The sequence below is a fragment of the Cucurbita pepo genome, chromosome LG19, assembly GCF_002806865.2.
Source record: "Cucurbita pepo subsp. pepo cultivar mu-cu-16 chromosome LG19, ASM280686v2, whole genome shotgun sequence".
Taxonomy (NCBI): Eukaryota; Viridiplantae; Streptophyta; class Magnoliopsida; order Cucurbitales; family Cucurbitaceae; genus Cucurbita; species Cucurbita pepo.
In genome coordinates this window covers 4,065,047-4,076,784 of record NC_036656.1, presented here as the reverse complement: position 1 = coordinate 4,076,784, position 11,738 = coordinate 4,065,047, and the positions used below count along the sequence as shown (strand labels likewise).

At 39.1% G+C, this 11,738-nt stretch overlaps 1 protein-coding gene and 1 pseudogene across 1 annotated transcript in view; one reads left to right on the top strand and one right to left on the bottom strand.

The window, feature by feature from the left end:
- LOC111781657 (beta-galactosidase 15-like) overlaps positions 1–3,876 on the top strand; it is a 9,250-nt gene extending 5,374 nt beyond the window's left edge. Inside the window, exons 2-17 of the mRNA XM_023662343.1 lie at positions 27–139; positions 210–276; positions 392–484; positions 589–732; positions 822–910; positions 980–1,085; positions 1,154–1,241; positions 1,338–1,456; positions 1,733–1,891; positions 1,964–2,169; positions 2,250–2,353; positions 2,440–2,552; positions 2,628–2,846; positions 2,929–3,140; positions 3,242–3,518; positions 3,598–3,876. Coding sequence (XP_023518111.1) covers positions 27–139; positions 210–276; positions 392–484; positions 589–732; positions 822–910; positions 980–1,085; positions 1,154–1,241; positions 1,338–1,456; positions 1,733–1,891; positions 1,964–2,169; positions 2,250–2,353; positions 2,440–2,552; positions 2,628–2,846; positions 2,929–3,140; positions 3,242–3,518; positions 3,598–3,702 — 2,214 coding nt within the window. The 3' untranslated portion in view covers positions 3,703–3,876. The remainder of the gene's footprint in view (positions 1–26; positions 140–209; positions 277–391; positions 485–588; positions 733–821; positions 911–979; positions 1,086–1,153; positions 1,242–1,337; positions 1,457–1,732; positions 1,892–1,963; positions 2,170–2,249; positions 2,354–2,439; positions 2,553–2,627; positions 2,847–2,928; positions 3,141–3,241; positions 3,519–3,597) is intronic.
- Positions 3,877–6,891: 3,015 nt separating this feature from the next.
- On the bottom strand, positions 6,892–11,103 carry LOC111781656 (annotated as a pseudogene).
- Positions 11,104–11,738: the final 635 nt, after the last annotated feature.

The window sequence follows — 11,738 nt, the reverse complement described above, 5'->3', positions numbered from 1 at the left end:
TTTTTTTTTTTCTTTTTCCTTTTTAGTATGATTTTTCAGGAAATAATGATCTGGTCAGATTTATTCGAACAATTCAAGAACAAGGGTTGTATGCTATTCTAAGAATTGGACCATATGTTTGTGCGGAATGGAATTATGGGTATATTTTTTTTATCATTCTTATTTTTATTTTGTGTTTATTTTTTTAATTAATTTTATTTTATTTGCAGTGGATTTCCTGTTTGGTTGCATAACCTTCCGGGCATTGAGTTCAGGACCAAGAATAAAGTTTTCATGGTAATTTTGTTAATTATCATTACTTTCATTATTATTTAACATTTAGTTTTGATGGTAATTTTGTTAATTATCACTAAATATATATAAATTTATATAAATTTTTATTGTGATTTAGGATGAAATGGAAAAATTCTCCACATTGATAATAAATATGATGAAGGATTATGAGTTATTTGCATCACAAGGAGGACCCATCATTATTGCTCAGGTTTTATTTTATTCTTCATTAGCTAATTTTCTGTTTTTTTTTTTAAACAAAGAACAAAGAAAAATAATATTGATTATGTTTTTTTTATATATATAAAAAATTAGATTGAAAACGAGTACGGAAATATAAAAGGATCATACGGACAAGCTGGAAATGAATACGTGAAGTGGTGTGCTGATTTGGCACTTTCTTACAACCTCAGCATTCCTTGGATCATGTGTCAAGAGGATGACGCTCCTCAACCCATAGTACGAATTTACTATTTTTTTCTAATAATTCTTTTTAATTATAATTATTATTATATAATTTTTTTTTTCTTTTTGTTTCTTTTTCACAGATTAACACTTGCAATGGATTCTACTGTGATCAGTTCAAACCCAACAGCAAAAACAGTCCCAAAATGTGGACGGAGAATTGGACGGGCTGGTATTAAATCTTTTTATTTAATTATTTATTTTAAGAAAATAAAGATTTTTTTACACCTAAAATAATTAGGTTCAAGGCTTGGGGTTCAAGAGATCCCTTGAGAACAGCTGAGGATCTTGCATTTGCTGTGGGACGTTTCTTCCAATATGGTGGAACCTTGCAAAATTACTACATGGTATAGCACCTTATTATCCTATAACTAGTTTTTCTTTTGCAAATTCTTATATTTTGTTCCTTCTATAGTATCATGGTGGAACGAACTTTGGTAGAACCTCGGGTGGTCCTTATATCACCACATCGTATGATTACAATGCACCTCTCGATGAATATGGTACATTCTCGACTTGTTTAGATTTTGCTCCCGATCGTGATTTGAGTATGGTATTCGGTATGTTGAGTTTAGTGATAATGAGTTGTGGTTAATTAGGGAATACGGCCCAGCCAAAATGGGGACATTTGAAGCAACTTCATGATATTGTGAAGTCTATGGAGGAAGTTTTGACTTATGGTGAGGTCAATCACACCGAATACGGTCACTTGACAACAGTAAGTATCTTTCTCTCTATCTTTATATGTATCATTGGTGAGCGAAAGTCAACACGGAGAAGCTTTTCCACTCCTTTCTCTATTCTCCATTTAAACGAGGATTTCTCCCTCCATTTGAGGCGCGTTCCCGTTAAATGGACATACGAGATAGGGAAGCTTTCCAACTCCCTACCCTATTCTCCATTTAAACGGAGATTTCTCCCTCCATTTGAGGTGGATTCTCGTAACTTATATGGACATCTCAAACCTAACTGTCACCGAAAACATTTGTAACAGGCAACAAGTTACACCTATAAGGGGAAATCAAGTTGCTTCTTTGGAAATGCAGAAAATGGTGACAGAGATATCACCTATGGAAATAGAACCTACAAAGTTCGTGGTTGGTCAGTCAGCATTCTTCCCGACTGCAAAACTGAAGTTTACAACACTGCTGAGGTCAATATCTCGTTCATTGACATTCGTCCCTACCATTATAATGATCTCTAATATCATTCCTATGAATATCAGGTAAACACTCAAACAACAATAAGGGAGAAGGTTTCAAGCCAGGTGGGAAACTTCAAAGAGCCAATGCAATGGCAATGGAGAGACGAGAAAATAGAATTCGTATCACGTGAAGGTGAAGTTGCTGATTGTGCGATGACTGCCAATCGCCTTCTTGACCAAAAGGTTCTCACAAATGATTCTAGCGATTACCTGTGGTACATCACCAGGTAAATATTTTCTGTTTATCCTTTCCCTAATCCCTCCTAATTAATCTTAATCATACTGATTAGACTAATACTACCTTCAGCTTCCATCTTAGTGGATCTGATCCACTTTTCGGCAAGAATGTAACTCTACGTGTTAAGACTAGTGGCCACATACTTCATGCATTCTTGAACGGGAGGCATATTGGTAAACTCACTACTCACTACTCACTACTCTTACATCATTTATGTTCATCAAATGACATCACAACTTGCATCATATTTCAATTTCAGGATCACAACATGCTCAAAAGGACAAATATAGTTTCGTATTTGAGAAGAAAATCAGCGATCTATTGTATGGATTTAACCAAATTTCTCTACTAAGTGCCACAGTTGGATTGGCCGTAAGTACACCAACTTTGAAAACTACCCTTTTGAAACCCTTTAATGCAAACCTGAGATTTTGAATTGATGGACAGAATTATGGAGCACACTTTGAGAATTCTGAGGTAGGAGTTCATGGCCCAGTTGAATTGATTGCTGATGGAGAAACAATAAGGAATTTGTCAAGCAATGAGTGGTATTACAAGGTTGGTTTGGATGGTGAAAAGTCGGAGTTTTTCAATCCCAATTGTGAACTAATGGAGCCCTGGAATTATGGCAATCTCCCATTGAATCAGAATTTCGTTTGGTATAAGGTACTGAATTGCTTCTAGTTTCGAAGTGTTCTTGTTAGCATAATGAAATGTTCGTAAATTCATGATTGGTTGTTTGGTATAGACCACTTTTCAAACTCCAAGCGGAAGTGAAGCCGTGATAGTGGATTTGATGGGCATGGGGAAGGGTCATGCTTGGGTTAATGGACTAAGCATTGGAAGGTATTGGCCAAGTTATCTTTCAATTGAGAATGGCTGCTCTTCAAGTTGTGACTTCCGTGGGGCTTACTCTGATGGCAAGTGTGCCACTAACTGTGGAAAGCCTACTCAAAGATGGTATGTTCTCGAGGAGTTCTTGGATTTTGAACTCTCTTTTCAACATCCTACAACTTCTCAAGTGAGAGTATTGTTTTGTTTTTTTTTCTTTTAACTTTTAGGTATCATATCCCAAGATCTTACCTGAATTGTGGAGGAGAGAACACACTGATTTTATTCGAAGAGTTTGGTGGGACGCCATTGGATATAGATATCCAAACAACGAGGGTGAAAAATGTATGTGCAATGCCTTATGCAGGAAGCACGTTGGAGCTATCGTGCCATGATCGAACCATCTCTGATATCAAGTTTGTGAGCTTTGGGAACCCCCATGGCACTTGTGACAGTTTCCAGAAGGGTTCCTGCGAGTCCTCCACTGCCTTATCGGTCATCGAGGAGGTATAACTCGTTTTTGTTAAATGGATGACACTCTAGGTTTTGGGTTTTTAGTTTGCTTGAATTTTGATTGAAATTGCAGGCATGTGTTGGACAAAGGGAATGCTCCATTGAAGTTTCGGAAAAGAATCTTGGATCAACTGGTTGCAAGAAACGTAATCGCCTCGCTGTTCAAGTTACTTGTTAGAACATCTTGTATTTTAGGTTATTAGGTTTTTAGGTTTTTAGATTTGATGTCATTTTCCCTTTTGTGTTCTTCATATTTGATACAACTTTCCGTCTTGTTTATACAACTTTCTCTGTTGTTTTAGGTTTAGGACGTTAGGCTTGTTGTTTTAGGTTTAGGACGTTAGGCTTGTTGTTTTAGGTTTAGGACGTTAGGCTTGTTGTTTTAGGTTTAGGACGTTAGGCTTGTTGTTTTAGGTTTAGGACGTTAGGCTTGTTGTTTTAGGTTTAGGACGTTAGGCTTGTTGTTTTAGGTTTAGGACGTTAGGCTTGTTGTTTTAGGTTTAGGACGTTAGGCTTGTTGTTTTAGGTTTAGGACGTTAGGCTTGTTGTTTTAGGTTTAGGACGTTAGGCTTGTTGTTTTAGGTTTAGGACGTTAGGCTTGTTGTTTTAGGTTTAGGACGTTAGGCTTGTTGTTTTAGGTTTAGGACGTTAGGCTTGTTGTTTTAGGTTTAGGACGTTAGGCTTGTTTAAATTTGCTATGTTTAATGGTTATCGTTTATTCCTTCCATCACTCTTCTTGGCTTCTTTCCCTTTCCCAAAGAATCATCCATTCTTCTCCCTCTCACTTCCTCTCACTATTTTTAAGCAAAACAACAAATGATTACTCCAACTTTTACTTCTTTTAAGAGTCGAATTTGGGGAAAAAATGTTTTTATCAAATAAACAACGAAGATTTTGGGAAGAAAAAATGTTTTCTGAACCCGAATTGACTCGATTCGATTTAAAAACTTTGGGTTGACCCGAATCAAACAAAACATGTAAAATCAATTAAGAACTTTAGTGTATACAAACGGGTTTGTCGTTTCAATTTGGGCGTACAAGTTTGACTCTTAATATTTTGGGTTTGTCGTTCCAATTTGGGCTTACAAGTTTTACTCTTAATATTTTGTAGAGTTTCTTTTATACATATATATTTTTTTGTTTTGTTTTATATTTTTTCATTACTTTATTAAAATATGTAGGTTACAATATAACTTTAACTTCTATATTAAAAAATTAACTTAAATATGACAAACAAATATTTAAATTATAATTAAATAGTGCAAGGAATGAAATATGCTTATTAGTCATCCTTGGACTAGTTCTATAGATTCAGCTGAGTTCATTGAATGTCACCTAAAGTTCATTTACTAGTTCTATAGATTCAGCTGAGTTCATTGAATGTCACCTAAAGTTCATTTAATGCATCTCTTTCTTAAAGCTCAACTTTGCACAATATATAAGTAAGGTCTCCAACGTTTTCTAGAATTTTCTTTGATGAGCTCATAGCTTGAATATAAGTGTACAAGGTTTGTTGTAATTTCTTGGCTATCGTCTTTGTAATTAGACCTTGAGGTATGAAAATTCTTTGGTCGTGGTTCATATCAGTATGTGCTTAGTGCAAGGCCTCATAAAACATAGAACAATGAAGTAATGTATCCATACGAGCTCCGGCTCTCACTTGAATACAAAAGAAACTTGTTCATTTATGTTACCTGTTGTGGACCTACAACGTTTCACCTTTCATAGATTTGGGTTCCATTCTTGGTTCTTGGTCCCATCTGTCCACATTTATGTTACCTGTTGTGGAGAGCTCCTCTTTGGTTCCATCTGTCCACATTCTTCCTTTCCATCTAGGGGAATTCGGGCTTAATTGTTCTGTGTAGTCGATTCGCTCAGTACCCTCCATTAACAGAGTCCATGAGCTCGGGAAGAGAAGTAGAGCCCTCGGTCAACCAAGAGGGGTCCAGCCCTTCCTCATCATTCATCATTCAATTCATTGCATTCTTCTTTCGAGCAGATCCGTCAGCTTCCAGCCAATCAACCAATCCTGTTGATCCTGACCTACAAAAAGAAGGGAATGAGGTAATCTCATAAGAAAATGAAAGAGGAAATAAAAAAAGAAAGAATCGGAATTTCAAAGAAAGAACGTCATTCCTATCTTTCGAAGCAGCTTTACCGAGTTCAATCAGTCCAGGAGAGGCTCTAGCACAGATAGGTAAGGGCGATGTCATCATAAATGGTTGACTGGGACATTTTTTGAAGGCAAATTCATCATTTTCCACTCATCTTTCTTGCGTGCCTGTATGAAGTGTATCGGTCATTAGTTCGTCTTAGAGAATGGAATTAGTATTCGATTTGCGTTTTATTGTAGGTCGGTCATCTGTTCAATCTGGAACTCCATCTCTTCTTTTGTTTCTGGTACCGGTTTGATTTGAGTTCCTTTGTTCAAATCAATATCTATATCAAGCTTCCCTTCCCGATTGTCCTGTCATGTTCAATCCGTTGCTCTTCTGTCCAATCAAATATCCCGATCGTGCTGGCTTGGCTAGTACATCAATCAGCATATTGCTTGTTTGGTACACATATCTTTCAATGTCAATCAAGTTCTCGAATTCATTCCCTTGCCTTGCCTTTTGAGTTGAGCTGAGGAAAACGTGAATCATTTCTATTTTCTGAACTTATAAAGCTTTAAGAGAGAATAGGGAGTAAGGGGGAAAAGAGGCTATAAGTAGGCCGTTTGCTATTGCTAGTTGGGTTGCTAGCCTTTATCCGGCTTGACTTCGCTATCGCTCATGACTTGTATTGTGGTCGGCCTAAAAAGTCGTTTCCTAACATAAAAGAATGTTGATTATCAAGTGTGTTAAGTTTCGCCAGAAGCAAGCAAGACGAGGTTGCCCCCCCTCCCTATCGGTCGAGCTGCTTGAACTTTGCTTATTTCTTTTTTTAAGGATGAACGAAGAAAATGAGATTGTTGTTCCACCTCTAAATTAAATTGACTTGTCATAATAATGTCAATCCTAGTAATATCAATGATACTACCACTTCTTAAAACTTGATATAATATGCATGTAATATGTACATATCAATCCTCTAATGATAGTCACCTTATAGCTCAATTAGTAAATCTACAATCCTTTAATGATATCACTCACCTTATAGCTCAATTTCATAGCTCAATTTCGTATCTATATAGTTGATTTCATATAATTATTTGATTAATCTAGAAACCTAAATTACTAAATTTTTATTTAGTATTTAATAAATTTTTAATCTTTCAAATTTAAATTTATTATTTCTTAGAATATAAATAATTTCATGTATACAATATGCTTGAGAATTCCTTGTACAAATAAAAAATAAAAATATATATATTTGCTGTAAAAACTTACATTAATAACTGCCTATAGATAAGGACATTGCTTCTAACTACGTGTTTAGAGTCCTTCCATTCAAGTAAAGCTGATAGAATCCGAGTTCCATCTCTCATAGCTTCGCCCTTCACCACAACTTTGAATCTCTTCCTTTCTCCTGCCTTCGCAAAATCTAGACTGTCTGGAAAAACTTTGACAGAGAGACCAACTGGGGAGGATATATTTGCCCTGTACACCGACGCACCGTGCTCGACATGAGTCACGGTCCGATAAAACACCGTCGTAATGGCAGAACCAGGATCTGAGAGCTGTTTGTGCATTGTAGGGTAGTTGAGTTCGTCGGTGCCTTGAGCAGGCTTGATCTTGGAGCAGTTATACTCCTGGCTACCAACAAGTAGGCCAATTGTTGTACTGTTGTAGCCTTCTTTGCAGAGGAAAGATATGTACGAGTCGAGCGAAATGTCGTAAACAAGGCCAGGATGAACTGCCTTGGTTGGGTTTATTTGTCCAGCTCCAGAGCCAAACTCAGCATCCTCGGACTTGATCTTCATTGGAGTTGCTAGAATGAATTGAAAACCCAAATCCATTCAGGCCTGAACATTGGCTAATGGAAATACGGCTACACACAAGACTTACCGGTGGTCATGAGAGCCGACTTGACCGCAGCCGGAGACCAGTCGGGGTGGAACGACTTAGCGTAGGCAGCAGCCGCAGTGGCGTGAGGACAAGCCATGGACGTACCTGCCATTACACTGAACAAGCTATATCTACTGTCTGCAATTTTCCCTGTCAAACTTGACAACTTGGTATAAGCAGCCAAGATATCTATCCCTGGTGCAGCAAGATCAGGCTAACCACAGAAAACTCAGTATTTTTGTAAAACATAGAGACACCAAAGAGGCTTTTGTTTTGGGTTATACCTTGAGGATATTTGAGCCGATGAGCTGAGGTTCTCTGGATAAGAAAGAGGCCACGAAAGGAGCAGCAATTTTGACGGTCTTGCTCTTGTAAATGATAGCTCTAGGATCCCTGTGTTCATTGAATCAATATCACTGAAAAGGAGCAGCAATTTTGGGAGTTCCCACATAAAAAAGGAACATACCTGGTGGAGTTGATATAGAGATCGATATATTTGCCAGAGACTGGAGGAATGACAGCTCCAGGGAGAAGCAAAATGGGGGAAGAATCGGTTTGGTTTTCAAGGAGTTCAATGATTTCAGTGCCTCCTAAGGATTCGATGTTGTAATCTTTGAATGTTGTCAAGCAATACACGATTCTTCCTTTCACCTTGCTTTAGCTGAGAGCATCTACATCACAAGCACTAGCACTGTTTCAAATCAAAGATCACATGTTTAGTTAGCGTTGTGTTATCATTTCTTAGGTTAACTATTGGTCGACTCTACTCGGGGATCATTTAGAAACCAATTTCTAACTTATGGGACGTATTTCATACTGTAACAGCCAAAGTCCAGCGCTAGCAGATATTGTATTTGGGCTTTCCCTTTCGGACTTCCCCTCAAGGTTTGGGGTTTCCCTTTCGGCCCTCCCCTCAAGGTTTTACAGCCAAAGGCCTCCACTAGCCGATATTGTCTTCTTTAGGCTTGCCTGACGCATCTACTATGGATAGGCTTCCACACCCTTACAAGTGAGTGTGTGTTTACCATTTGTAACAGCCCAATCCTACCGAATGTGTACTTACCCTTTGTAACAGCCTAAACTCGTAGCTAGCGGATACTCTCCTCTTTGGACTTTCCCTCAATATTTTTAAAACTCGTCTACTAGAGAGAGGTTTAAACACTATTATAAGGAATGCTCCCTTCCCCTCCCCATTTGGGATCTCACACATACCTTGCATTTCCTAGGATTGTGCCATTGTTGGATGCTTTAGCCCCGCTCGTAAGAGAGTACATTTGATTCCTGGGCGAGAAAGTGTTGATGGAGAATCCCCGCCAAATTTTGTATAATTTTCACTTCACATAAATATTATATTTCATTCATAATGGGTTATATATACTGTAACGACCCTAATATTTTACCTATTTAATCTAAGGTCATTAGTATACCTTGAAATGCGAAATATACATTAAATGGGCTCTATTCATAAATGCGACTTGCACTGCCTTTTATTACCTCAAAGAAAATGATTACAGGGGAAAAGAAAGAGAAGAACATTATTGAAAGAAAGGAAAAGTAACAAAACGAATAATGAATGTTTTATTCTACCTTATCGTTTATTATGCAAATACATTTCAACTTCTACTAACCTATACTAATGATGCAGCTAAATTCCGCCTAGGCTACGAAATAAAAAAAAAAAAAACAAACAACTACCCTATGCATGTGTCACGGTCCCCGGGTGTACGATGCCGCCGTCGTTGTCACATGAGTGCCTTGCCCTTATCTGCAAAAGTAAAGTAGCACGAGGTTTAAGTATTTCTAGAATACTCAGTAAGTGACCCCCTATCGGGGTTATGCGACAAACACATGCAATGAAATGATGGGATCTATCGTTTCGTTTCGTTTCGTTTTTCCTACGGTGTAATCCTAACAGGTAATTGTGGACGTGTACCATATACTCTACACGCAGCCCATACGTGCGAGTATGGGCTCACCAGCTAGTTCGCACACCGCTGGGCCACTGTCCCTATCCTGTGGGCATACTCTGGGAGCCCCTTATACCGGGACCCGTTAAAACTAGAACAGTCACGGCAGCGCTATGCAAGGCATAACGATCGTTGTCCTGCCATTGGATGTACGCGTCCGTACCCTCGTGATGGGATAGGGGTATCCCCCCAAATGCATGAATACACAATATGCATGAGGTCTCACTAGTTCTACCGTTATCATTAATGAACATAACCCCGTGTCACGTTTTCATGCTTACATGTCATTCTCATTCTCATTTCGTTACATATCATACATATTCCTAGCGGGGTTATGTTTCATGTAATTTACCGTATTTCATGTCATACAATTCATACAGTTACATTCAAATATTCATACAAACAAGCCATAATCGTACAAGGGCCACACATCATCACATTTATAACATATCACATCAACTAAGCAGCATACATAACATACATTCACGTTCACATGATTTCGTAACACTGGGTCCCCCTCTGCGAACTCTAAATTCCTACGCCTAACGTCGGCGTAGCTCTTTTACCTACTCTGTGCGGTACGCATTCTTACTTTAATTTTCTGTATTGCCTCGTTGGTGACGCGGACCAGCTCGGGTCCTACCAGTTCTCGTTCTCCTACTTCGTCCCAGCACAATGGGGATCTACATCGTTTTCCATACAACGCTTCAAAGGGTGCCATCCCGATGGTTGCTTGGAAGCTGTAATTGTAAGAGAATTCCATTAAGTGCAGTTTGGTGTCCCAACTCCCTCTGAAATCCATAATGCATGCCCGAAGCATGTCTTCCAGAATTTGGTTTAATCGTTCTGTTTGGCAATCCGTTTATGGATGGAAGGTGGTGCTAAAGTCGAGGCGGGTACCCATCGCTTTTTGGAGTCCGCGCCAAAAGGCCGATGTAAAACACGAGTCCCGATCCGACACAATTGACACCGGTACTCCATGCAACCTGACAATTTCTTTAACATATAGTTGGGCCCAATTGTCTACTGTATATGTTGTCTTACCCGGTAGGAAGTGAGCCAACTTTGTCAGACGATCCACGACCACCCAGATTACAGTATAGCCCTTTAATGTTTTGGGTAGGCCTACTATGAAATCCATGGCAATGTTTTCCCATTTCCATTCTCGTATACTTAGAGGTTGTAGTAGCCCGGCGGTTTTCTACCTAGGGGCTTTTACTTGTTGGCACACCAGACACCTACTCACGTACTCCGCGATATCCTTTTTCATACTTCGCCACTAGAAGTGTTGTTTCAAGTCTTGATACATCTTTGTTCCACCTAGAAGAAGTGGCAGATGGCGCTGTTATCCGTCTTCACTATGAACTGTGATCCCAAGAGATACTATCTCCAGACTCGTAGACAATGGACTACAGCCAACATTTCTTTTTCGGAGATAGTGTATCTCCGTTCGGCATCATTGAGCTTTCGACTTTCATAAGCGATGGGGTGGCCTTCTTGAATAAGAACACCGCCTAGGGCAAAGTCGAAAGCATCTGTTTCTATTTCAAATGGCTTTGTAACATCTACTAACCCGAGGACAGGACCCCTCGTCATGGTTGTCTTCAGATCTTCAAAGGCCATTTGGCATTTATCTGACCACGACCAAGGGTGGTCTTTCTTCAGGAGCTCCGTTAAGGAGGCGGCTCGTCGTGAAAACCCTTCGACGAACCGCCTATAGTAATTTGCTAATCCTAAGAAGGACCGCACATCGGATACGGAAGTAGGGACTTTTCACTCTTGGATAGCTTTTATCTTATCACTATCCATCCCGATCTGTCCACAACTGATGACATGTCCGAGGAAGTTGATGCATGTATGTGCGAAGGCACATTTTTCTTTCTTGACGTACAGTTGATTCTGCCGCAGCTTGTCAAATACCAGCTTCAAGTGCACCTTATGTTCCTCTAGGGTTTTGCTGTATACAACTATTTCGTCGAGGTATACTATGACGAACTAATCCAAGTACTCATAGAAAACCTGGNGTTCCTCTAGGGTTTTGCTGTATACAACTATGTCGTCGAGGTATACTATGACGAACTAATCCAAGTACTCATAGAAAACCTGGTTCATTAATGTGCAAAACGTAGCTGGAGCGTTTGTCAAGCGAAAGGGCATTACCAGGAACTCAAAGACCCCATATCTTGTCACACACGTCGTCTTGGATTCGTCCCCCTCGGCGATATGTACTTGGTAGTACCCTGATCGTAAGTCCAACT